The sequence below is a fragment of the Anopheles nili genome, chromosome 3 (genome assembly GCF_943737925.1).
Source record: "Anopheles nili chromosome 3, idAnoNiliSN_F5_01, whole genome shotgun sequence".
NCBI classification, from domain to species: Eukaryota; Metazoa; Arthropoda; class Insecta; order Diptera; family Culicidae; genus Anopheles; species Anopheles nili.
In genome coordinates, this window is record NC_071292.1 from 11,965,393 (window position 1) to 11,989,884 (window position 24,492).

Below are 24,492 nucleotides of genomic sequence, written 5' to 3' on the forward strand. Positions count from 1 at the left end.
ATGCTGGTTCCCAAAATGCGCTACAAAACACAAAGCCCAATAAGTGCACTTACTCCCAGGCACCCAAATAGTGGGTGCTCGTTCAGAAATGCATTCCCGTTCATGAATTCACCGATCATGGGGGCGATGATAGCGACAATGATTGCGACGTTGAAAGACATTCTCGCTAAATATCCCCCGGACGCGTTAAGCGTTCGTTTTGCTTTCTCCAGCGGCTTCTCGCCTCCCTATTTTTCCCAGCATCGTGTCATTTTATGATTAGCAAGCGCTGCATTTTATGCACAAAATTTTCCCACCCCAGCAAGCGAGTTTTTTCCTCTCTCTCTCTCTCGCGCGCTTTTTTATGCGCCTTCCATCCGCAACATTCCGTTGGTGTATCTATTTTCTGCGCTAAAGTTTGTTCTCTGTCTGACGGTGTTTTTTTGTTTGCTGTTGCTTCTTTGTGCTGCCTCTGCCTTGTGCCCATGCATAAAAGCGTCCGAATGTCCCACGGTACCTTGGGTGACAGCTCCCGATGTGCATGCATTTGGCGCCAGGGCGCGAATTGCGATAGAATAGCAATAAAGCGTGGGGACAAATGGCTTCAGGCCCCATCCAGGAGCCATCGCGAAAGTAAACTTCTAACGTCGTCGCGAAAAACCAAGCAACAGACGCGCCCATCCCTGGCCATTCCGCGGCCATACTCTTTGGGTATCCTCCCCATCATAAGGCTTCCCAATCGCACTTACTTCTATGGAAACGTTCTATGGAAAAGTTCTCGAACTCGCTTCAAGAGGTACTGTGAGAAAGTTCATTTCTCGCGAGACGTCTCACCCTGTGCCTTGCAGCTCTGGCGTACCGCGTGTGTCCAACATATGATTTTTAGCTTCTGATCATCTGAGCGAAACTGCTGACGGTTGATATCCAACTATAAAGGCAAGTCATACCCCTCTGATATAAGGTGGTTTCATCGTAATATCTTTACATTCCCTGCTCAGAAACATCTCGCTATCCGAATGGTACGAGCAAGTTTGTTTAAAAATTTTCCTCTCAAGAGATCGGGAGGAAAGCGCTTCAAACCGAATGATGCTTAAGCGATACCATCGAACTTTACCTGCTAATCCAATAGTTTAAAGATATGCGAAAAAATAGTAACGATTTAAAGTGTGCCACCTTGCATAAGTGAAGAGATTTTGTAAAACCAACTCGCTGCAAACGCATAACCGAATTTAGGCAAGCAGTGAAAGGAAAGCTTCATCGTAAAAAATGTAAGCTTTACTTCAAAACGGATACAATCCAACTAATAGTAAATGGCATGTGACCATCGGTTTCGCAAATGCGCGACCGTGCACATTTGAAAGTATAAAAATATGATTCTTAAACACTCAATTCTCTGTCTTCGGATTCTCCCTTTTGGTCCATTGTTTGCACCACCGAGCCGGTATGTTTATTTAACTCGTTCATATTCATTACTGTCGTTCATAATTATTCCGAGTACATTACCCGGTGTATACGCGCTGGGACTGATGACTGCTTCTTGATTGTATAATAAGAAAATAATGTTAATGAAGTGACTGATGCCGAAAAATGGAGGAATGTCTCTCTTTTTTTCGTTCTTCCTCCGTATTATCACGATCTCGGCTGGTAAGCCAACCTGCCGAAGACACTTGACTCCTTCAGAATCGGTGTATGGAGAGCCTGCGAGTGCGGGCGTCTCGGAAGTTTGTTCACCAGCGTGATATGCTCACCGAAAACCACAACCGACAGCCGGAAGACATATTTTTAATTAAAATTGTCCTCCCACTCAACACCGGCAAGGTGCTGGCAGTAGAAATGTGAGAGAAATGCCGGCCTCACGACGAATGCTGACGAACAAACGATGTGAAATTATTTAACTTGTCGAAGAAAACTCGGCAAAGCCAAAAGCCGCCCCATTGTTCCACTGCACCTGCTGTCGGGGATGAGTTTAAAGAATGGTATAACACAAGCTTTATGGGCACGCTAAAGTTACGAAGCTTGGAAAACCTCACCCCTAACAATATGCATGCCTAAATCTAATTATTATAGATGTGAAAATTATCCATTGAAGGAGCCGAGTTGACAAATAAGTTAGGACCGTCTGCCTTACAATAATCTACTGCCCCGAGAAAACGACTCCGAACGGCGGAAAGAAGCCACAACCGGCTCCACAAAACCACATCAATTTGAACCTTTTGTAAGCCTTGTTTCGGTCTCGGAACCACACCAAAGTTCCGGGGGGATATGAGCATATTCTAGAGTGCTCAGAAACAAATCCTTAGCCGCACCGGAACGCACCGAAAAACGTCCTCCGGCACAATCAAAAATTATGAGCTACAGCAAATCTCTGTCCCGGCGAGCGCCCGCTCCAAAGGGCTACCCCGCCGAAAGCTCCTTTTACATCCTAATGAGATAATGTGACTCTATTATCAAAATCTGGCCGCAACAGGGACCCCACGCAACCGAACGGGACTACATTCCTGTGGTAAGCTTTCCCGAGGGCGGCAGCCCGTGCCCGACACGAAAGCCCATCAATTTATAAATTCCTACGCAAAAGCGCCCTTCCATTAAAATACAGAAACCCTTCCACGGTTGCTCCTCTGTGCACCCAACCCTTAGCACCGAAACATTGAATGTTGTTTAAGAATAAGAGAGAAGAAGAACACAAAAAGCGGCAGCAACGTATATCCTCCGTTTTCCCACCGAAAAGCATGCCCAAGGCTCCGGCCCTTCGCCCAGTTGGCATTGGAATTCGAATCCCGACCGCACGGCATGGGCCCTGCTTTGGCCGTCCGAATTCTGGGAAAAAAGAGCTCCTAGAGGACGAACCCATACATAATAAACAGGGTACACGAACGGTACAGGACCATACGAAAACCAGTTAGCTCGTGAACCGGCCGTGGACGCTTTTCAAAGCGTGTCCAGGACTCGTGCAGCCAAATTGCAGCCCGTCTGGCAGCTCAGGCTACCTGCTACTATGTCTTCTTTTTTTGCCGCCTACAGGCACGAGAAACACGCTACAGCTGCAGCTTCTTACAGGCGACCGGAAACTCTTGCCAAAAACGAAAGGTCGGCATGGAGAGAAGAAAAAAAAGCGTTACAATATGTAATTTGCATTCACATCCTGCCCGGTTGCAACGGACGACAAGCCGCCTTTTTAAAGCTTCTGTTCTCGGAACCTCGGGACCCGGCTGCACGCTAAATAAATGCATCGGAGGAAAATTGGTTTATTTCCCACCCGGGGTCGAGAAAGAAGCAGCTTCTCAACCGCTCTCTGAACCGACCGGAGGGATTTTGTGCGTGTTACGATCTGCGAAAAGGATCGTTCGCAACTACTCACGAGGCTTCGCAGCGGCCCATCGTTGAAGGCGAACGAAATCACAGCCAGCGGAATTAGTTTCGCAATAATCTCTGCCCGCTAGTAATCGCGTAATGCTGATAAGCCTTGGCTGGAGAGTTTGTGGAAGGCCGCACCGGATTACCCAAAAGGAACGGTGGTTCCGGTGCAGGCTGCAATCCGAACCGCGAACCGGTTTATTGGGCTTCGTAAAAGTAACGAGGCGATCGGCTTGGAGGTTTTCTAACCATCCTTCTCGCCATCTACCTTCCCAAACAACAGCACATTGTGCAAAACGAGCGCTTCTTCTGGCCAACGCCAGCCATCGACGACGAATGGGCGAATCGGACTCTGAGCGCAAATAAGGGCACAAGCTTGCCTTTTCTCCCGCTTTAGCCGCTTGGATTGGTTTAATTTCGCGTAACGCGATAAGAAAACCGTTCCGTTGCCGTATTTGGAGTTCAATTTTACGCGTTCGCTTCTGCCCGGGCGGGAAATTGTTCGGATCGGCTTAGGAAGTGGTTGGAGCGAGTGTGTGGCCCCTTTCGGAAGGGGGTTTTTGATTGCTCGGGAGCGATAAGGAAATATTATTCAACCGGGTTGAGCCCCGATGGGCAAATAAAGGAATTAAGCAGTTTATCGTGTATCTAGAGTCAATGTTAGTCCTGAGCGCAAACATCGATCGATGACTTGACACGACAAACTCAACTAAGACCCAACCACAAACAGCAGTAGCTCGAGCAAATACGATCATGGAAATCATGGAAATCTTTTTGGAACACACTCACAAACTGAGATGGCGCATGATAGTGCAACGAATTGGCAATTAAAACATTAACACGTTTTAAAACAGACTCTTTCGCACATGACGTAAGACAATTGGGTCGTGCACATGCTCGAATGCGTGCTTTTACATAACATGTGTAACGGATTAACGCAAAATCGCTTTATTTTAATGATCGGATTGCGAAACCTCTTAGCTCTTAGCAATGGCTTCGAAAAAAAAACAAGAAAAGAGAATGCTTCAAAACGCACCGGTGGCTTGAAAAATAACAAATTACCTGCATGATGCATTTTGCTTCTTTCACTATCACTTCACCGTCATTTCACTCTCACCGGACGGCATCACGAGACGGCATGAAAAAAAAGATGAATCACAGCACCACCACGCCAGACAAAACCGCTGGAAGGAACTGAAACCGGAACGAAGTGACACCTGTCCCGCTTCATCCATTCCCTGCGGTGAGCCGCAATAAAATCGAGATCAATTTAATGATGCGGCTCACCCAAACCGGTCTCCATAAAAATTACATCGACAGGCCCCGGGACAGGGCGCGTTACCGGTCGGGTCGAGTTTTCCCTGACCCTTTGCTCGATGCCCTCGTCGGTTTTCCCTTGCTTGGGTTTCCCTTTGCTACGTGCCAACCGCCAATTGCTGCTCTGGGTGAAACCGACCGCGATTGGCTCCCGGGCAGAGCCGTCTTCATTTTCCCGTGGAGCCGGAGCGCCCGCCAGCATTTTCCCACCAACATTTTCCCCCACACGGTCGGGCGAAAACCGGAAAACCATCCATTGAATCATGTTTGTCGTAACATGCTCAACTTGTTATTCGAGCGATCTCAGCTCCAGGCGGCACCTTCCCTTCGTAGGTCGTCGCCAATGCCCGGTTAAACGCTTCCGAACCGATCGCTGCCCCGGAACCGGTTCCCGTGCGGCCGAGAGCCGGAGCCTTTAATCGTTCTTCCGATCTGACGACAGCAGATGCCGGCAGCAACACTGCACTTCCAGCCAGCCAGTGCCAGCCAGCGCTAGCGAGTGAAAGTGAATGTAATGAGAGAGAACTTGCTGCTGGCACCAATTTGCTTCACCATCCTGCACGAGCAGAGTCGTCTTGCGGTGGACAGGACCGGCTAAGTGACTTTTTAAACTCCATCTGCAACAACTGGCCAATGCAAACCCGTGTGCAAATAGAAAATTACAAAACGCAGCACTGCATCGGTTTTGCACAAAACAAAGTTTTTAGCAAACGGTAAAATAATTTAAAGCACAAGTTACTTAAGCCAATTGACGTTTTTGCATCAGTATCAGAAGCAAATTGGCACACGTTACCATGCAGTAAGATACATATTTAATTAGAACAAAAAACTCGGCCTGTTTTATAGGTTCCTGAGATCAGATCAACGTTTGCGTAATGGAAGCCGAATGGCAATTTTATCTGAGTTCCCACAACGCGAGGTAAGATCGAGATAACGCTAACTAGTTCCTAGAACGCAGCGAATAATTTCATTCCATCGGATTAAATTTGGAAAATTAAGGCGCTTCTTGGTGGCTTTCGGGCCCCATCCTGCTTCAGTTTCGAACGCATGAACGTCGAAACGGTTTAATGCTCTGCGTCCCATTTCGCTCATCCCTTGGTTTGGTTCGCATTTTAGCGCATGACCTTTCCGTCCGCGGGCATTCGTCATTTGCAAATAACGTTCATTTACATTCCCAATTAAGTAATTAAACATTTAATTTCGTCCCACCGTCCGACCGTCGGCGCGGGTCAACAGGGTTGAAGTTTGTATTTCCACTTTACAACCGGACCTCCATCGTACCCCGATAACCATTTCAGCACTCCATTTTCCTCGGAGTTGCTCGTGGTACGATGAGGAATTTACACTGCACCATTAAAAGAACATTAATTTCAATTTCTGTTGACAGATTGCTCCCGACCACTCGACGTTCTCGGGCAGTACTCGAGCACGACGGACGCATCGGGATTGAAGAAGATGAGGGTTTTCACCAATCCCGCTTTTCCCCGGCTTTCGCAGCCGTCCATCGGCCGATGACCGATGCTTGTGATTCGATACCGTACCACACGAACTTCTGAAGCTTCACCAAGCGTAGGCCACAGCTTCTTCAGTGTGGAGCATGCTAAAGCTAAAAAAGAATAGCCAACGAGCCTTCTGCGAAGAATGATTGATGGATCCGCAACCGGCCGGTACAATGTTCCGTACTTCCCGAGGAGCTCACCGGAGAACGATTTTCTGGTGCGTGATCCTACGAGTGTTTCGAGCCCCCAAAATCCCGATCGTCATGGCCATAATTAAGGTGACACGCCTCGGAAGCACGAACCGTGGAGCACGTGAAGTAATGAGCAGGAAAACGACCGATTACTACTCCGTGTAAGGTGATTGATTGCTTCCCGGGAATTCTAAGCCGAGGGAATCGAAGATAACCTTTGCAAAAGCGATGACAATCCGGTGTGAAGTAGTTGAGATTTGAGCCATGCTTTCGGACGTCCGGAAACGAACTCCACTGTCCCGCTGGATGGTTTAATTTCAACCGTAAGAAACAAAACAACTGCGCACTCTCGGACAAACGTGTGTTTGGATATCGATAACCTTCACGCGCGTAAGCCGCAACCAACGATTTGGTGACAACGTGCGTCACCCCGTTGGTTGCTGGTGGACTTTCAAAACACGCTCCAACAAGCGGTCAGCCTTCAAAAGAAGACACAACCAACCCACTGGCCCCACGGTAACTTGCGCCACGGTACGGCAGCTCCAGATAACGATGTAGGCGGTGTGGAATAGTTTCTTCAACGCCCACCCTACGCTCTCTGCTCAGGTGAAACGCCGAAAAATTACACAACAAAACGACGCCACCCCCCTTCGGGTTGAGTGAGAAGGATAGAAAACTGGGAGGGATCCGCTAAAACCTGGCACCTAGCCTAACAAGCCGCACCATTAGTGCTGCCGCGCTCGCTTTTAGCCACAAGTGCTAATTATGTTATTAAAGTAAGGAGTTTGGGTATTCGGGGAGATCTTTGCAGGAGGTTTATCACTACCGTGCCCAACGCCCACGTGTTACAGGGACTGTTGGGGCGTGTAGCCTTGACATTTAGCACCCTCTCTGAGCCCACTCCCGAGTGTTGCCAGCTGTGTACCAGACTGGCCCGAAAGCTTATGCTGGCGCCTAAGGAGTGTCCACACCGTGGGGTTCGAGCATTAACGGAAAAAGGGATAGTTCAATGCTCGTGCGAAATTCCTGCACCACTTTATGCTGTACGGGATGTACACGAGTATACCAAAGTCACTGACGAATCTTGGGGTGTGATTGGGAGTGTCTGAGCAAACATCTCCACAAGTGTCTGAGACTTCAAGTACTTTGAACAGCGAAAGACTCTTCCATTCATTCCAAATTACCAAATGTACGGGAGCGTATCGTGAAGAGGCAGACACTGGACATGTGACTTATCACCCAAAAAAAAAACAAGGCTCAAAAACACGCTCACACACACCTACTGAAACCTATCGGAAGCAGCTTTACCTTCTACCCTGCCGGATAGGGATGATTTGAAATTCAAATGACTAGTTTACGTTCGTCTCCACACGTTCGTCCCGTGTGCCAGAAGAACGACCAGATTCGCATAGTTCGAGTTCCACGGGGTTCCGCAATTCTTGGCGTTTCAACAGCTGCCGGTTCAGGTGTTGGCTAGAGCGGTTATGGAGTGTATGGCGCTATCATATGCGGTCCATTACCGTCGTGCAATTAGACGCCGTAAGTGGCATTCGACGGCATGAGCGGAGAATGTTGCCCGGTTTCGACGAAGCCGCTGATTTGCACGTCATCAACATCCAGTTAAAGTGTATGGCGAGCTGAGAATAAGTTAGCAACGATGAGTAACTGGCTGCAGTTATCACGAGGCACGCGAATGTTCTGACGACATGTTAAGTTTCTTGGAAAACTGGTTGTTTAAGGAAGAGAAACGGTTCACAAACAAACTCTGGAGGTTTTTCTTATTTTTTGTGAAAAATATTAATTGCAAAGGACGTTGAAATTATACCAATTTAAAAGTGTACCCAAAAGCAGAAGGATAAAGAGGATACTAGATGTCCTAAGCGTACAAAAAATGCGTCATAAATTTCTGACAATTAGCAAATACTAAACCAGCTAGCTCGAATGGCATCCCCAAGCAGCACATCAATTACAGCCCGTGAAAGCGTACTGCATCAAGCGCACGTAAATCGCCCCAACACGTTGGCGTCTCCCGAAACGAGAGTGCCAAAGCTTCATTTCATAATTTAACCGTAAATTTAAGCCCCACCAAACAAAACCCCTTAACTAGCGCTCCGGTAGCATTTGCGCAAGAAAACGTGGGGGCCTTGGCACATAAATTTTCGAGCGCGTTTCTGGCAACACCGGATCCATCCTATCCCATATTCCCGCCGGCGGTTCTAGTGCGGATGTTCCACGAGGCCGAAATGCCCTTCCGCACTGTGCGACGCGCAAGGGAGCAGCCCCAGAAAGTGCGTTCACGCGCCAAATTAAAGCTAATGGGCTTCAAACCACCGCCAGTGCCCCGTAAGTGCTAATGCGCTCGCTATTCCCCAGGGCGTTGGAGTGTTCTGCTTCAATCATGCTCCATGTGACCACCGTGCCGGTGCAAAACCCGACCACGCGCGAATGTGAATATTATTCGCGCGTTCCGTGAGCGGTTTAACAGAGGGCTACCGATGAGGTCAGCAGCAGGCGGCGTGCGCATCCGATCTATTAATTCAGCAACAACGACTTCCGCTGACCGTCCAATGGTGGCCCTTTTTTGTTCGCTGCATCGATGCTATGAATTTAATTAATTCGCAGTAATCTATGCTAATAAACGAAATATAATTAGAATATTACCGAAGGGCTTCCGAAAGGGGCAGCCAAGCCATCGAAACGGCTAATTGCTGTCACATTGGGATGCCAAGCAGTCAGGGCGGAAAAATGGCACACAATTGTGCGTGGACTCGTCTGAGGCGTCGGAATTCCGGAACAAAATGGTACAGCGCCCTATTAAAATGTTGCATCCGATTACTGCCAACTTCCGGTATGACGCGCGAGGCAGAACTGCACTACGAGACGGAATGTAAATCATCATCTGCCCTGTGCTGTGGCCCCAAACCAAGTTAGAGAAGAATGTGTGGTTGCATCCGGAATGAGCACGGAATGAGAATTGCGGCTCAGCGACCGTCCTCGTTCACAGGGTGGATGATGCTCCAGCCACAGCGTTAGTCACTTCACAGTGCTCAAACTCAGACCACAGACGACAAGATGCACATGTGACGAGAATTAGTCACGGATGCGCTCGGCCGCAGCCCTGCACACACAGAGCACTCGCGATGGAGGACAACCCTCGACGATGACGACGACGTTGAACCGCGAAAAGTCCCACAACCCATCGCTCGTCGGCTAGAATTGATTGAATATTAATTGACTGGCAATATAACGGGATGGAGGCGAGAACCCTCATCCATCGGTGGGCACAAAATCACCATAATGAGGCACCATCCCCCATCGCGTCTATTGTGGCGCACAAACGCAACTCCACACGAAAAACCTTCACTCAATCCGTGGTCCGGGTCGCGTTTTATGACAGTTTTAATTGAATTATTACCACATCGTAATCGCCACCAGGGCGTCGAGGCTCGCTCGTGGCGGAAGAGACGATGAAGTCAATAATAAACGACAATGTGGCATGGCATATGGCGTAAATGTCCATATAAGGTGAAGAGTCCCACTGCTCGGGCCGTTTCGTTGTGCGTTGGTTGACTACTGGCGGAGAGCATTTGCAAGGCTGGTGAAGACACCGAAGAAGATCGAGGCCCGGTGGCAGTGGCACATTAAAACCACTCGCGTTGAGTCGACTAAAAAAGGGCAGGCTTGATATCTCTGGCACCGAATAATATCCGACGGTATCGTGGCATATCGCACGCCAGTGAAAATTGCCGTTTGATGTCGCTTGAAAGCGTGTAAAAGGATGTGCTTTTACGTGTGGGAGAGGTATATGGGCAACTCCCGCACCGTGGGTAGAAACTTAATTGCCGCAATTAGACAATTCGCGTCTATTTCCAAGAGGTCCTTCGATAACAAAAAAAACCCCGACACCGGCATAAAAACCACGAAACTAAAATCAATTTCAAAATGAAGCAACTTCTGCTGCCACAATAAACGACACAAACACGCGCATGCTCAACGCGATGATTTACGTGAATTTAAACGGTTAAAAATTCCCTCTTCCGTTTTGCCACGCCGAGCGCACATAAAACATTACGGCTGTTTTTTACGGCCTTCAAATGGCCCCCCCTCTAAAGAACGATTGTTTGGTTTCTACAAAGAAGTAACCCGCTCTTGCTTGAGTTATGTTTATGTTTAACCGATTCAAAAATATACGACCAATATTACAACTACAAAAAAGAGATCCCGATGATCCTTGCTAGACAAAAGTCGGGCCCTCGTTAGTCCGCGTCTTATGACGCTGTTTCCGCCGAGCCTTTTACAAAAACCCGTAGACAATTGCTCTATTAACGCTGGCGACATGATGTCAGCCAAGGGGAGCGACAAAAAAAGGAGGCGATGATAAACATACTCCTCACAGAGACCCATCTTCTGGCTCGGGATTCTCGCAAAGGCACGACATTCCGTGGCCAATCGACAGGCAGGCTAGAGGCCGGTTGTAAAGAAAGCCAAACCATTTCGCTTCCCCACAGCTCGGAGACACCATTGCAACAGTTACCATTTCCCGGGTAGCGAGCGAGCGAGCGTAATGCACGCACAATGTTGCGCGCGCCATTATCCTTTATCGCGTCGTCATCTTTAACGGGCAGGACATTCATCACCCGCGGGGTGATGCTGCGAGGTCGGGCGACAAGTCGTTCTCGGCGTTCGACAAACAGTCAAACTGAGCCCGCGTCTCCCAGGGCTTTGTGCTTCTCAAATTTTTATTTTCCTGCCAATTTCCAGCTAGATGAGCCCATTCCTCATTCGCGATTCCGGCCTCGGGCCCGAGGGTCTGTGTGCTCCGATCCGCGTCAGGCGGCTTGTGCAAATTCTGCTTTTCTCTTGTTCCTATTTTGGGGCTTGTAAGCTCAGTGCCCCACACCCTCTCGACCCAGAAGGAACCCGCTAGGAGGGAGTAATTTTAATGCCATAAATTCCGTTTTATAGCCCAACATCCGCTCGCGTAGCAGCGCGCATTTCCCGAGGCTCGGATGGACGATTCCCCAGACTCGGCCCAAGGCGGCTCGCCGTTTTGGGGTTGCTCGGATGGATGACCCATCAGTGGAAGTGATAATAAAGTACCCGGGCTGGGATCAAAGCGATCGCGTTAGGCCACTCGAGGAGAGGCGCACCAACTCCTGGAAACGGGACACGCGAAAACACCAAGGCGAACAATCAAGTGTCCAGGGCGGGAGTTTTCGCAGTGGTACCTTGTTTGTTTGCGGTCGGTCATTCGTCCCGGAGCCCCGGCCGGGTGGATGATAATAAAATTAGATTCAATAAAAAATTTACGACAGCATAATTAATCATTTTTATCACTTTCCACGTGCGCTTTTTCTATCCATTTCTCTCGCCGTACCGGTGCGTGTTCTGGGCTTGAGTATCACGACGAACACGCAACCGACGCAGGGCGAACACCGAAAAGGTGAACTGGAAAACATTGCATTAGGCACGAATTAGCGAAAATTGTACTGCGTGTGTACATCATTCATCGGGTGTACACGCGCGGAGAATCTGTAGTCGGGCAAGGTGTTTCGCGTAGAACAGCGCGACCGTACAACGTGGGGCCTTGATTTTCCCAGCTACATTTGATTAATGAAACAAACGAGGGCTCGACCTTCGGAATAGATCGGTCCGCACATTAAATGCATCATTGGAAACCGTTCGATATAATCAAAGCTTGGCGGATTTTCATTAATGCTGGCGATGGTGGCACGATGGAAAAATAATTAAATGCAATCATCATTTATACACTTTAAATCGCTAACGAACGACATAAACGCCAATTTTGTCCGTTGCTTCCATTTTCGATCACCCGATCACAGTTGGCATTGGCGTTCTACGATCGCTGTAAGTCGAAAAGCGTGCCAATGTTCGCTCGTAGGTCTCATCCGGTACGACACCGTACTTCCGCAAGAACGTGAGACACGAGCTGCACCTTGTAGGAGTGCACTTCCGTCATGCCGTGCTTCCGCGTACACTAGCACCGGCACCTCCAAATGGGCATCTGCACTATGTCCATTCGCGAAATAATCGCACACAATCAATTGTGCAATCTTTGGGAGCAATTGAAAAAAACCCCGGACACGATCCACCCGACCCGACTCGTTCTGGTTCGCCGTTCGAGGCTAAGACAAAATGCGATCCAAATGGCGAGAGCTTCACCATATGCGCTACTTATGGCTACTCCGGCTGCAATAGCACGAAACCTTATGCGATCGAACAAAATGTGCAACCTACCTCGGTTGCTCCGTTAGACGGTGCGATCGTGTGACTAATTAATTCAAGATCGACCATCCTTGACCACACCACGGTGTCGGAGTGCAACATTAGACAGGCCTCCACCGTTCGGTGTGGCTGGACGGTACGAATGTTTGTTGATTTTCGCGTATCTAGAGCAGAGCAGCTTGGCGGTTATGGTCTGGTTGCAGGCACACTCGCGGTCTGCCCTACATCCTACACCTTACGGCGTTGCACAACGACGGTCGATAAAAAGGAACCAGCAACAACAGTGCCCCGTTTGTACAGCTGCGATCAATTCCACCCAAATCCGAGCGAGCAGATAAAAGTGTTGGAAATAAAATCAAACGCATGAGCATCGAAATGGTGCGACTGCAAAGTTTATGTTCCGATCGCATCACTGCTTTCTTCAGGGTGTTTTTTTTTTTCAGGAAAGACTATAGCAGAAAAATATTCGCTATAAAATATGATAACACCAGCTCTGTCGTGTTTAATCTTTCGCCGTAGATTAGACAACACGGACAAGCGAATATAACGCACGCACGATATCCCTCGCGATGAAAATGGCGATAAACGAGCGAATAGAACCGCCCCAAAAACCAACCAAACCAAACATCGTTCTTATCGTGTGCAACGAACTGTCGTATAAATTCCGAATAGCTGATTCACATTATAAAGTCGCGAGAATTAATTCGCTATCTACCCCCGGCGTAGGTGAGATTAGCAGCTCATGTGAATCATTCCATATCCAAGATGCGAGCGAATACAATTTTGGCTGGTTTGGAGAAACGGGTTTGCTGAATGTATAATTTAGCGCTATTGCCTTAAAAGCATCACAACGGGCGATATTGGATCAAACGCTGACACACATGCACTCAAGCAACAGTGTTGCTTACGATGGCACTAAGGAAAATTATAACAAAAAAAAACAATTTGCTTCAGTTTCACGGTTCAAGATTTTCCCCTTTGCACAAGAGCGGTACTGATTTTTCCGACGATTTTTTTTTTTGCGCCACCACCATCATCAAACTGGCGCACTTTCTACATCAAACCAAACGAAGCACGAAAAGCCTTGTCGCTGACCGGCGCAAACTTTCTTAGCTCCCAATCAAAACATTAACCAATTAATTACCCCCGACAGCAACATGCGGTTTTATGTTGTTTTGCTTCGGTGTTTTTTTTTGTGTTTCTTCTGTTGTTACCTTTGTTTTTCACTCTGTTTGTTCGCTGTGTTTCTGTAAGAGTTTTCGTCGTTTCCCTTCGTTTATGTTTCTCGATTTACTTTTATTTTCTAGCACTTTTTTTTCTCTCTCTTCTCACTTTTCCCCCATCGAAAGTTGAATCCCCCAGCAGCCCCATCGCCCACGTGCAGTGACGTGGTGCATTGTTTTGCGCAAAGCCCAAGCCGGTGGTTTTCCACTTTCGCGAGCAGCTCCAAATCGGATCGCAGGATGCGCAGAGAAGAATGCGGAACGGCACAACGACAGCCAGAGAAGTTCGCCTCTGCTCAGCCTGCAATTAGCAAGTTTAAGTTGACACCCGAAGCTGCCACCAAGATTGCCCGTTCCCTTTCACCGGCTGCGCGACCACATGTGCTATGGACATGCGCGCTACGCGTACGATTCCGCGCGTCGCGTTGCGTATATATCATCTTTGTGGCGAGGCCACCAACGGACGAATGAGCGAATGGCGTGCGCAATCATGCCAAATATTTGCGCACAGCACCGAAGTGCCAATCTTCTGGACGTGACGCCACTCCGTCCTTATCGTGAAGCGCCCGGGGCTCGTTTGTTGAGCTTTTATCCGTTCGTGATTCTTGCCTAGTCCGCCACGGGGTGGTAATTTCATGAGCCACAAAAAATATAAAGCAGTGTTTATCAGAGATGTTAAAACAATGTTGAGCCGACAATCGGAATTATACCGGTAACGTAATACAGCGCTGAGTGATATCACGTGATGTTGGTAGAACAGTTGATTTATTGCCCTTCTTTGCTCACTTGTGGTGCAGTAGTCATAAACATCAATTTCAAATAAACGGAACGGAACATACAGTACCCAAAACAAATATACAAACCCAAATAAATATAAATACAAAAGATATAATGATTATTAATGCATTATTTCATCGCTGATACGAATTAATTTATGCAATGAAAAATACAAAATCGCGTCTGCTACATATTCAGACTTATATAAAAGCAACTGACGAAAAGCGAAAACTTAAGCATAAATGTAATTATAACGCAATAGATAAGCCAAGCACATGGCGCTGCCTACCAAACCGAGAGCTTTTGCTGTCTTCAGCCCTGCCTACTTCGATCCTCGCTGGCGTTCGGTTACAGCTTTCGACATTACAAAAAAGAAATTTAATACACACCTAGCAGGCGGTACCTTTCAGCAATTGTTATCGTGATAATTACTCCCTCCAGCGTGCCATTGTGCGATGACCCTGCAGTCGTTAAGCGCAGCAAAATGCCAACGCGCTTGTATCACTTCATCGTGTTTTTTTTTCGTGGAAGGCAATTCACTTTTTTAGCGGTTTTGTTTTATCTCGTTGTTGCTGTTCCACTCGCGTCCCCTTAGCCATTTCCTGCTCCCAGGGGCTTGCGCAAACGGAAAGGTCGCAACAGCTACGGAAATCGCGTTTTATTCCGACTTACACCTTCGCACTCATCTCGCGCCTGGCGAAGTGCGATGAAACCACCACCCCATCACAGACATGCATCATTGGCCGGTCCCACTTCAGCTTTAATGGGCCAGGGCCAGGGTGATGCCAACGCACCCCTCTGTCGGCTCTACGAGGGACGATAACAGATTCGTAATGCGAAAGGAATATATTGGTGCAAAAAAAAGGCCAACAAAATACAACTACTCAAGGTAATACTGAGTCATGGCGATCGGTAATAAACGCCGGTACAAATCGTCGATGTCAGTTGTACTGCCTTTTACTGTGAGTTAAAAATCCTTCTGAAAGCGCAGCCATTTCCAATCTTTTTCCGCGTGATGACACACGGTTTGGGATAGCGAATGTTGGTCATCTCATTTGCTATATTAACCGCATGGTTGCACGCTGGTACCGGCTTCCGTAGGCTGATAGTGAGCGCGATAGTGAAGTGACCCATTTGACCGGCTATGAAGGCCATTAAATCGATCGACATCGGGCCCATTCTGGGGCATCAAAGTCGTCAGCAAATCAATTAACAAAACATACCATCAGGAAACACACAAAAGTCGAATCAATTGGAGCGGAATACGAACGGAAATGTAATATTCCATACCTGTTCGTTGGATAAATTATATTTATGCCGTTTTTTTGTATGATTTTTATACAGCTTTGCTCAATCGCGTACTGTCAACATTCACGCCACAGTGTATTCTTTTCTGAGATATTTTTTTTAGAGTTTATTTCCAGCGTCCTTGCAGTCAGTTCTCTGTCATATTCCGACAGACGTCCATTGCGAATCCCGTAAAGTGACGGGAAACCCCACGTGAGTAAGCATCAAATCCTAACTGTCATTTAAATGAACTTATTATGGTTCCAGCGGAAAGTAAACCCCCGAAATTTGCACCATAAAGCATATCCTTGGCCGTTACAAGGACATCTCCCCCTTCTCGACTTCCTCACTGGCCGGAGATCCGGAAAGCCAGCAGGCGAAAGGTAGAACCTGACCCATTTGAGTGACGGTTTGCGCTGGCATGGATAAAAACATTCTCCGCCACGTGTTCGCCGCTCTGTTATTATTGCATTTGCTGCTCGAAAACCGACGCGAACCAAGCGGCATAAACAAAACCGGCCGATTCGCAACGTGACAAGTAAATCCCATCCCAAACCAAAGACTCCACCGAAGGCGCGCCATCGAATTACCTTGGGATCGAGCAGACACCGCTCGAGACTGTCCTCACGTTGGCCACCATTTCGCTGCCCGTTGCTGTCCGCTTCCTGGCGCAAACGAGCCCGCTCGACGCGCACCAGCGTCGGGCTGTCCATGATGGATGGCGTACGGCTTGGCGGGCCGGAATTCGATTCCGACGTGACCCGCATTTTCCCGTTGAGCGACACCTTGAACGGATTTTCGTCCGGCGCAGGCACGAGAAGAAGGCAAAAACAAAAATTTCGCACCACACGAAACACGCGACCGGGCGGTTCCGGATGGTTCTGCGCGCACGCACACCGATACGGGAAGGAGCCTTTTCTCGCGGAAAAGGATTCGCGCTGCTTACTTTGGGCTTTTCTTTTTCTCTCACTCTCTCTCTCTCTATGCGCAACACAAACGCCCAGCACAAACACGGTAGCACGGGTCGCGGAGATTCACGTCAGCAAACAAAAAAAGGAAGCGGATACGTTTATGCACTTTTCGCTCTTTTGCACTCGTTATCACGAATATTAAATTAGAATTTTTTAAGCCCGCGCTCTTTTTGCGCCTATCACAGTTGCTGGCTACACTTTCCCGCCTCGAATGCAACCGTCTGCATTTGGCTTCCTATCGAGAATCACGTTTTTTCTTGCCTTTTCGGCCTTTTTTGCGACCCCCGGGCATGCACCTTTGGCACACCGTTTAATTGTGCACTTCACTTCACACTTTCGCTTCAGGGAGGCTTCTTGGCTTAAGGCCCTACGTGGAGGGGTCCGGAAAAATTCCTCTTCTCGCCGGCAGACGCTGGCTCTTTGCCGAGAGCTCTCGAACGGACTGGTGCACACAAAAAAAAAAGAATCCACAAAGCCCTCGAAAGCACTTACCACCAACGGCCGGTTACTTTTTTTAATGGGCACGATTCTGATTCTGCCCGAGGCACGATTAAACGAAGCAACTACACTGGTGCGAGACAATCGGGATGACCCTCAGCTTCCGGATGGACCGGGAGAAATCAATCGAAACACTAGCTCTGCCTCTTTGCAGCAGCATCAATTGTCGGGTTCCGTTTCCCCTAGCAACGCGCTTGGCTATCCTCGATAGCTCGGTCGGTCAATACTTTTCCTGCGCAGTTCGTTATTTAATCATCATTTTCCGATTTCGCTACGCTGATAACGCTCGGCAGCCTGGGTGAGCTCGTACGATGCGTTTCTTTTCCTCATTTTGGCCCGCAAGCCATCACAATCGCCGTGCGTTTGCTTTCGATTCCTTTTGTCGGTGTGCTCTGAGTTTTCGCCGATCTCCCCGTGGTTTTTCCGAGGCGCGACCTGCTCTAATGGGTTTCCATTTGCATTATCTGGCCCTCGTTTCGACGGGGACGCCTATGCACGTGGCGTATGCGCCTGCGGTTGCATCCGTGCGCGCATTCACAAACGCGCAACACGGCGTCGATACGCGCGTGCTCGCGGACACTTCGCTTACGTAGGGGGTTTTTTAGCTGCCGTTGCTTCGAATGCTATTTATTTCACGTCGTTGGCGTCAGCAATCACTTGCTCTCACCTTCCTGGTGCTGTGGCTGCGTGCAGGAAGAGCTGCGAAAGGGGAAAGCAAAAAATAAAGGCACAATTGAGTTAATCATCGAGATGAGAAAATGGGTGCAATCGATTGAGCCACTTTCAGGTGACCTATGCGAGAGGGAAGCAAGAAAAAAGACCCTTTTCATCCCAGGTATCGTTCTCAATGGGAGCGATAAATGTTGCTCGATTTGGATTTGAATCCAACGAAATCTCATTTTCTTTTTCTTATTTTCCCTTCCCTAGAACTATTGCTGCTCACCACTATAAAGGAAAAAAGCGCACAATGGGGCACATTATAACATGACAAACATTCGTTCGTGCATTAGCTTTGAAGAAGTGCAGCATCATCCCGAACGCCTAAAAGCCGCCCCAAACACGACCGGTGGGTCACGATCGGGGTGAGTTTTCCATTCGATTTCCACTGCCACTGGAACGGTGAGCGAAGGTGAAGAAAAAGGAAGATAAACACCGTTTCTTATGACCGTCAGCCAGTCAGCCGGTAGCATACTTTTCCCTGGGCCCGTATTTCACCCGGACGGCAAATGGCGCAACATAAATGAATCTTGGCCCCGAACACACTATGATGGCTGCTGGAGGCAAAGGTGGCAAGCGAGAAAAAAAAACACCATTTTTGCTCATCAGTAAGGCGTGTGTTTGTGTTTGCCAGTCCGAGGTTTTTTTTCCCCTAACATTTTCACCCAGCCAACATCTCCGGATAGTATACGCACCCGTGGAAATGCATTCAGAAAGGGCAAAAAGTTTCTTTTTCCTTTAGTGGGCCAAAAGCTCGCAAAGCAACGTTACTTTTGTTTTATCTTCCCCGTGCTCGGTGCCACGTTAGTTTCGGCGTCCACGACCGGCTTTATCTTAACGCGAAACTTTTCCGCCCCTAGTGGGCGGTTTTTCTTTTGCTTCATTTTTCTCCCCTCTGACCGAGGGTTTTTGGGAAATTTTTGGAGAACCACTTCGAATCGTACGTCCACTTTTCGGCCATTGTTTAAATGTTTCGTTGGCCAACCGAAATCAACCAAACCGCGTCTGTGTTCGTCCAAAAATATAAATCCATCACGCGCCTTCAACATTTCAGTCTTCGACATTTGAGCCTCGCCTAAAAAGCGAGGAAAACAAACCAGGCCCAACACGATAAAGACCCGATCTGATGACCGATGGGTGTAATGGGTGGTGTTACGACACCACCACACACCCCGGAAGCGAGCCCCGGGGTCTATTGGTCGCGTGCTAAGAGGCCGCTTCTGCCGCGCAGCAGTTGCATGTAAGATAAGCAGCCCCCCAACCGTACTAGCGGAATTGCGGTCACTGCGTACAAAATCCGACTCGAAAGAAGCTACTGGCATCATTGCTAAGGTCCACGAGGGTCTCTTCGGGGTGTGTGTGTGTGTGCCATTGTGCCCTATAAAGGTCGGTTCAATTAGCCCGCAATGGTGCATGTTTTACAATCAAACGCCCGGAACGTGTTTCTGCGCCATAACCTAATGCGATACGGCGTCCTTGGCCGGGTGTATGTTTGGGCGATTGCATTCCGAGAAGTGCAGTCGATCGGAAGCGATCGGAAGCGGAAAATATGCATTAGAATCATATGCCTTGCCTACTAGCGGATGGTATAGAATGCAATAATGAGTCCACCAGATCCTGTATTGCCACATACACACACACACACACATCAAGCCAAATACATGAAAATGGTTGATAAGAGAAACGACAAACGCACCCTCGGCGTGATTAGCAGGAATCACTGTAGCCTAGTTATCTGAGATCTTGGAATTACGATCTTTAAGCAACAGCTGGATCAGCGATCAGTATAAATTAGAAAATGTCCGAAAAATGCATCAAGCTGTGCTCTGTTCACTGTCGTAAATATGACCCGCGAATGGTGAGCAATTGAGCAGTAAATTAATTTTAAAGCCCATATCGAAAAAGAAACACATTGGAACATCTTCGCACCTTCGAGTGGGTTTGGAAAGCGCGCGAAACAAAACGATGCTATCGATACCGCCCGAAAGTGGCCTTTCTCGTGCAGTTTTCCGGAAAGATGAAAATTTGTTGATAAGCCAAGCCATTTACGATCGATTTTCATTGCTTGATATAGGGTTAGTAGTTTATCACACGTCTCGGAAACAAAAAAAAAGGGGGCACAACGCCGGAATGAATGAAGCCCATGCCGTTTGTAAGAGAGTGATAGCAAACGGAGGCAGAGAGCGAAAGAGCATCTGCCGCATAAAACAATCGATGTAACGAAAAGGGAGGAAACTATAACATTTTTATGGCATCCGAGCCACGATGCGTAAAGTGCATTAAAATGGCCAAAAGCGGGCCCCGGTTGACGCGTGTACGAAATATGTATTGCCAATGTATGTAAAAGGAAACGCCGCCCAGTGACGGGGGTGGACGGAAGAAGCAAAAGCATTACTTTCTTTTTCCTTTTCGTTTGTGTGGCCCAGTTGCGTGTGCCTCTTGCCTCGTGCGGTTCTTCTCTCGAGCGATCTGGTTTTTGGCTTTCCACTGTTGTTTTTTTTCTTCCTGCAGCAGCCCCCTTATGTTTTCCTTCTTGCCCACGTGCAGTCTTCTTCGGTTTGATTTTGCAGCAGCAAAAGACACGGCAACGGCAAACAAAAAGTTGATGTGTATGTGTTTTCTAACCGAAAGCTTGTGTTTCGCTTTCTTCGGCCATTAAATGCGCCGGTCCGCGCGGTGGAGATAATTTTGCGAAACGAAAGCCTCTCCCGGAACGCATTTTCCATCGCCGGAGGCAAAGAGCGAACCGAACGGAAATGGAAAGAAACAACAACAACTACACACACACGCATTGAGAAGAAGAGACAGAACCGGAGCCCTTGTTGGGCGAAACGGAGGCAGAACCGATTCGCGGACCATGTGTTGAACATTTGTTCGATTGGTGGAGCTGATTTTCGGACCCGTTCTGAAGCGAGTGTTGGAACAAAACACGAGACGTGCATAAATTACTTCAGTAGGTTACCGACCATATGAGCGGAGTAAGGCGTTAATTCTTTCTTTTTTTTCCTCTCCAAAGAAGCACGTGCAACGTACATCGATTGTTTGTGCGCGCAGTAATGGAAGTGTAAAGAGGTTCAAATTTACTTCGAATAAGATGCTCAAAATTCAATCAGTACAATGCCTCTTTGCCGAGCACATCAAAACGGCTGATCACGTTGGATGTTCGCAAACCTATGTGCGGCATCTCACCTCAAAGCAGCAGGTGGATGACGAGCGCTCACTGATTGTTCCGGCAAAGGAAAGCAACGACCGAGCGGAACAATTAACACACAATCAGATTTTTCACTCTTCTGCGCCTCTTGCAAAGGTTTCGAATTTTTTTAAGACTTTTGCGAAGACGTTGATGCTATCGCCCCTTTTGTTACTTCCATTTCGACCAGCGCACATTATTTGCCGTTTGTTTTGATTCTACTTCTCGACCGTTTTTTTCTTCTCTGCGTTCTGTGGATTCCGTACGGAATAAGCATGACTCCATGCTGTTCGATCACGGAGCATATATCGACACGCTGCATGCTGCCTTATGCCGCACGGAAAACCACAGCCAGCGAATGAGGATGGAAAGCGAACGCGTAGAGAATTGTTTCCCCTTTGGATGATCGCTCAAGAACATGAGCAAAACGGACAAACCTTCAGATTTATGCTCTCTTCCAGTCGTCTGCTCCGATGTGGGTTTGCTTCCCACCAAGCTTTCTAATTCTTGCTGTTGCTGGTCTTGACGTTTGGTGACCCCAGAAGGGCCAACGTTGGTCACTGACTGGTACGGCGACTCACGACTACGACGCCCACAATGGAATTCCGAAGATGTTGCACAGCCCCACAAGGTTACACTCGATTAGCACTCTGCCTCCGCGGAGTCAAAACACAAACGGATGCGAGCAATCTCGTACACGCGTGTACTATCTCTCGAATCTGTTGCGAAACCACGTGCGAATCTCGCACGTCCAACCGACCGACATGAAATTCAAATTTGAACTAAGCGACCGATGCGAGCCGAACAGCAGGCCGAGCTCGTGGGCCGAGTTCGTGTGCCAAACTCGTGTACCGAACGGTTTGACAACAAGCTTTTAGAAATAACGACAAAATGCACAGTCCTATGTTATGTCAAACTGAGCTGTGCATTTTTGATATTTTTTGTTAGCTTTACGATAACATAATCGCATTTTTTTAAATGGTTTAAAACTTTATGATATTGTTTGCTAAATAAATTCAACACTTGTTGTAGAATACAGTATGAAGGTATGAAGAAAGATTTCTGCTAATCCAACTGTCTACTTTTACATGATATTGACTGACCTAATGCAAACCCATGGTTTGGATCCTTATTTAATTTACTTAAAAAAAACTTATCTATAGATCAATGATGGGTCAAAAGCTATTTTCCCATGTATTACGTATGAAACGGGAGATAAAGAAAATGAAAAAAGCTGGCATTTATAAAAACACTTTAACGAAAGAAATGGTATACTGCATGCAGTTGTTGATGTCTCAGTTAAGTTTTTAGTTCATGAACCAATTAAAATTTATGTGTTTGTAAAATAAATCTAAATAAATTTATTTTTATAATTTCCTTCCCTTGTTAAGCTTAAATATATGGTAATGGCTGTCGATATGACAACTTTGGTGATTGAAATTGAAGTTTATTACGTCAAACCATATATGTGCGATAGTTTTCCTGAATTTCTCTGTGTTTTATCAATTTTACAAATGTTTTAGTATAAAAATTTCTTTACCCAGAAAAATAACAACGTAACGTTATTAGGGAACAATTTAAATCAGTCCACCTGATACAATACTATTGTTGTACAATACTATCTTTATTAAGTTGGGAAGAAGAATGCGATAAGGTAACGCGAGAGGGAAGTAACAACACAAGTGTGTAAAATTCTGAACAGGTGAAGACGTGCGTGCGAAAATCCTCTCGGCAGGTCCCTAAATTTTGCAGTAAATCATCTCCGCCAGGCGTGATGGCTGCGGTTGACGAGTTCAACAGCTGGCTAAGCTCTAAGCTGAAGGCATCGAAAGCGGATGTCAGCGTGTTCGGATCCTACATTACCGGCATCCTTGAAGGCGATGAAAATAACGAAGAAAAAGTGGAGGCGTTGGAGGGAATCCTGGGTGCGATCATTGTACGTTTGTTTTCCTGATTCATCTATTATTGAAGCATGCTGTACAGGTTTCATGGGATTGGGTATCGAGCACCGTGCATGCATGAACGGTTGCCGAGAGTTATGGCATTTGGAAGACTACTAACGAAAAGGCTATTTCTGTTCCACTGTACCGGCCCATCGCCGGCTAAACACGATAGGAAACAGACTTGGAACCGTTCATCAAAGAGATACTTGATAAATGGAACATATGCCACAGTCGAGATCTTGCCGGTGATCCCAAACCAAAGCTGGACGTTGAAGTACAACTAGCCAAACTACTGGAAGGACAGAAATTAGCCACAAAGGTAGAACGGGAATACACCGATGAGGAACGACGTATCAAGGAACAAATTCTATCTCAATACAGTCAGGTAAGTGATTTTTTTTTGTTTTCATATCAATCGAGACTTTTCAAATCGAAATCGTTTTGTGGATTCATTTTAGCTTTCCGAAAGCGAACATGATGAAGATGACGAGGAAGGTGCTGCTAGTTCCGATCCGAAATTAGTAAAAAACACAAACTTTTCCGACGTTCAAGCTTTAGCACGAGAGAAACGAGAGCAAGCTAAGCTGGAAAGCCAGCTGAAAAAAGAAAAGGATAAGCAGGACAGAGAAAAGCAACGACAACTTCGTGAAGAAAAAAAGGAAAAACGGAAGACCGTGAAAGGAGAACGGCGTCGGTAGCGTCCTTACAATGATAAAAGGATTCTGCATGAATCCTTTCGTCTTTACCACGAATTTGCCCGTCTCTTCGCATGGCAACTCTGGAATCCTTCCAGCTACGAACTTACATACGAGGTTCGATGATATACTAGCCAACCGAACCACGAGCCACTTACAATCAGTCCTACCAACCAACGCATAGCTAAGCGATGCAAGTAAAGCAGCGATTGTACGAATTTGAATAATTTGTCGAATGTGAATTTGCTCAACTAAGAAAGTAAAATATACGGAATATATCCTTTACTTTTAGACACCAATAAAATGTCCTATTTAAGGTGTGTAAACGATGTTATTACTACAGATTTTTAAAAAACAACTTTTTTAATTGAACATCACTACTTTGATAGCAGGAAAATATTTATTTTTCGTAGTATATTGAATTCAAAACCTATATGTATTCATAAAATATGTGTTTTTTTCTCTTTTAAACACATTTCTTCCCGCAATGCGCTGCTTTTCATAAAATAATATTATTTTCACTACTAGCGATTCATTGAGCCACTCTGCTCGAATCAGTTGTCAGTTTCTCGAGCGCCGTTTGACAGTTGCTCAATATGACTATT

At 47.1% G+C, this 24,492-nt stretch overlaps 2 protein-coding genes across 2 annotated transcripts in view; one reads left to right on the plus strand and one right to left on the minus strand.

The window, feature by feature from the left end:
• LOC128723305 (putative uncharacterized protein DDB_G0289263) overlaps nucleotides 1-16,640 on the minus strand; it is a 75,066-nt gene extending 58,426 nt beyond the window's left edge. The window contains exon 1 of the mRNA XM_053817030.1: nucleotides 16,464-16,640. Coding sequence (XP_053673005.1) covers nucleotides 16,464-16,640 — 177 coding nt within the window. The remainder of the gene's footprint in view (nucleotides 1-16,463) is intronic.
• Nucleotides 16,641-23,023: 6,383 nt separating this feature from the next.
• Nucleotides 23,024-24,178, plus strand: LOC128725401 (coiled-coil domain-containing protein 43). Its single transcript, XM_053819143.1, has 3 exons — nucleotides 23,024-23,185; nucleotides 23,365-23,577; nucleotides 23,651-24,178. The coding sequence occupies exons 1-3, from the start codon at nucleotides 23,024-23,026 to the stop codon at nucleotides 23,888-23,890; spliced, it is 615 nt and encodes a 204-aa protein (XP_053675118.1). The 3' UTR covers nucleotides 23,891-24,178.
• The last annotated feature ends 314 nt before the right edge of the window (nucleotides 24,179-24,492 follow it).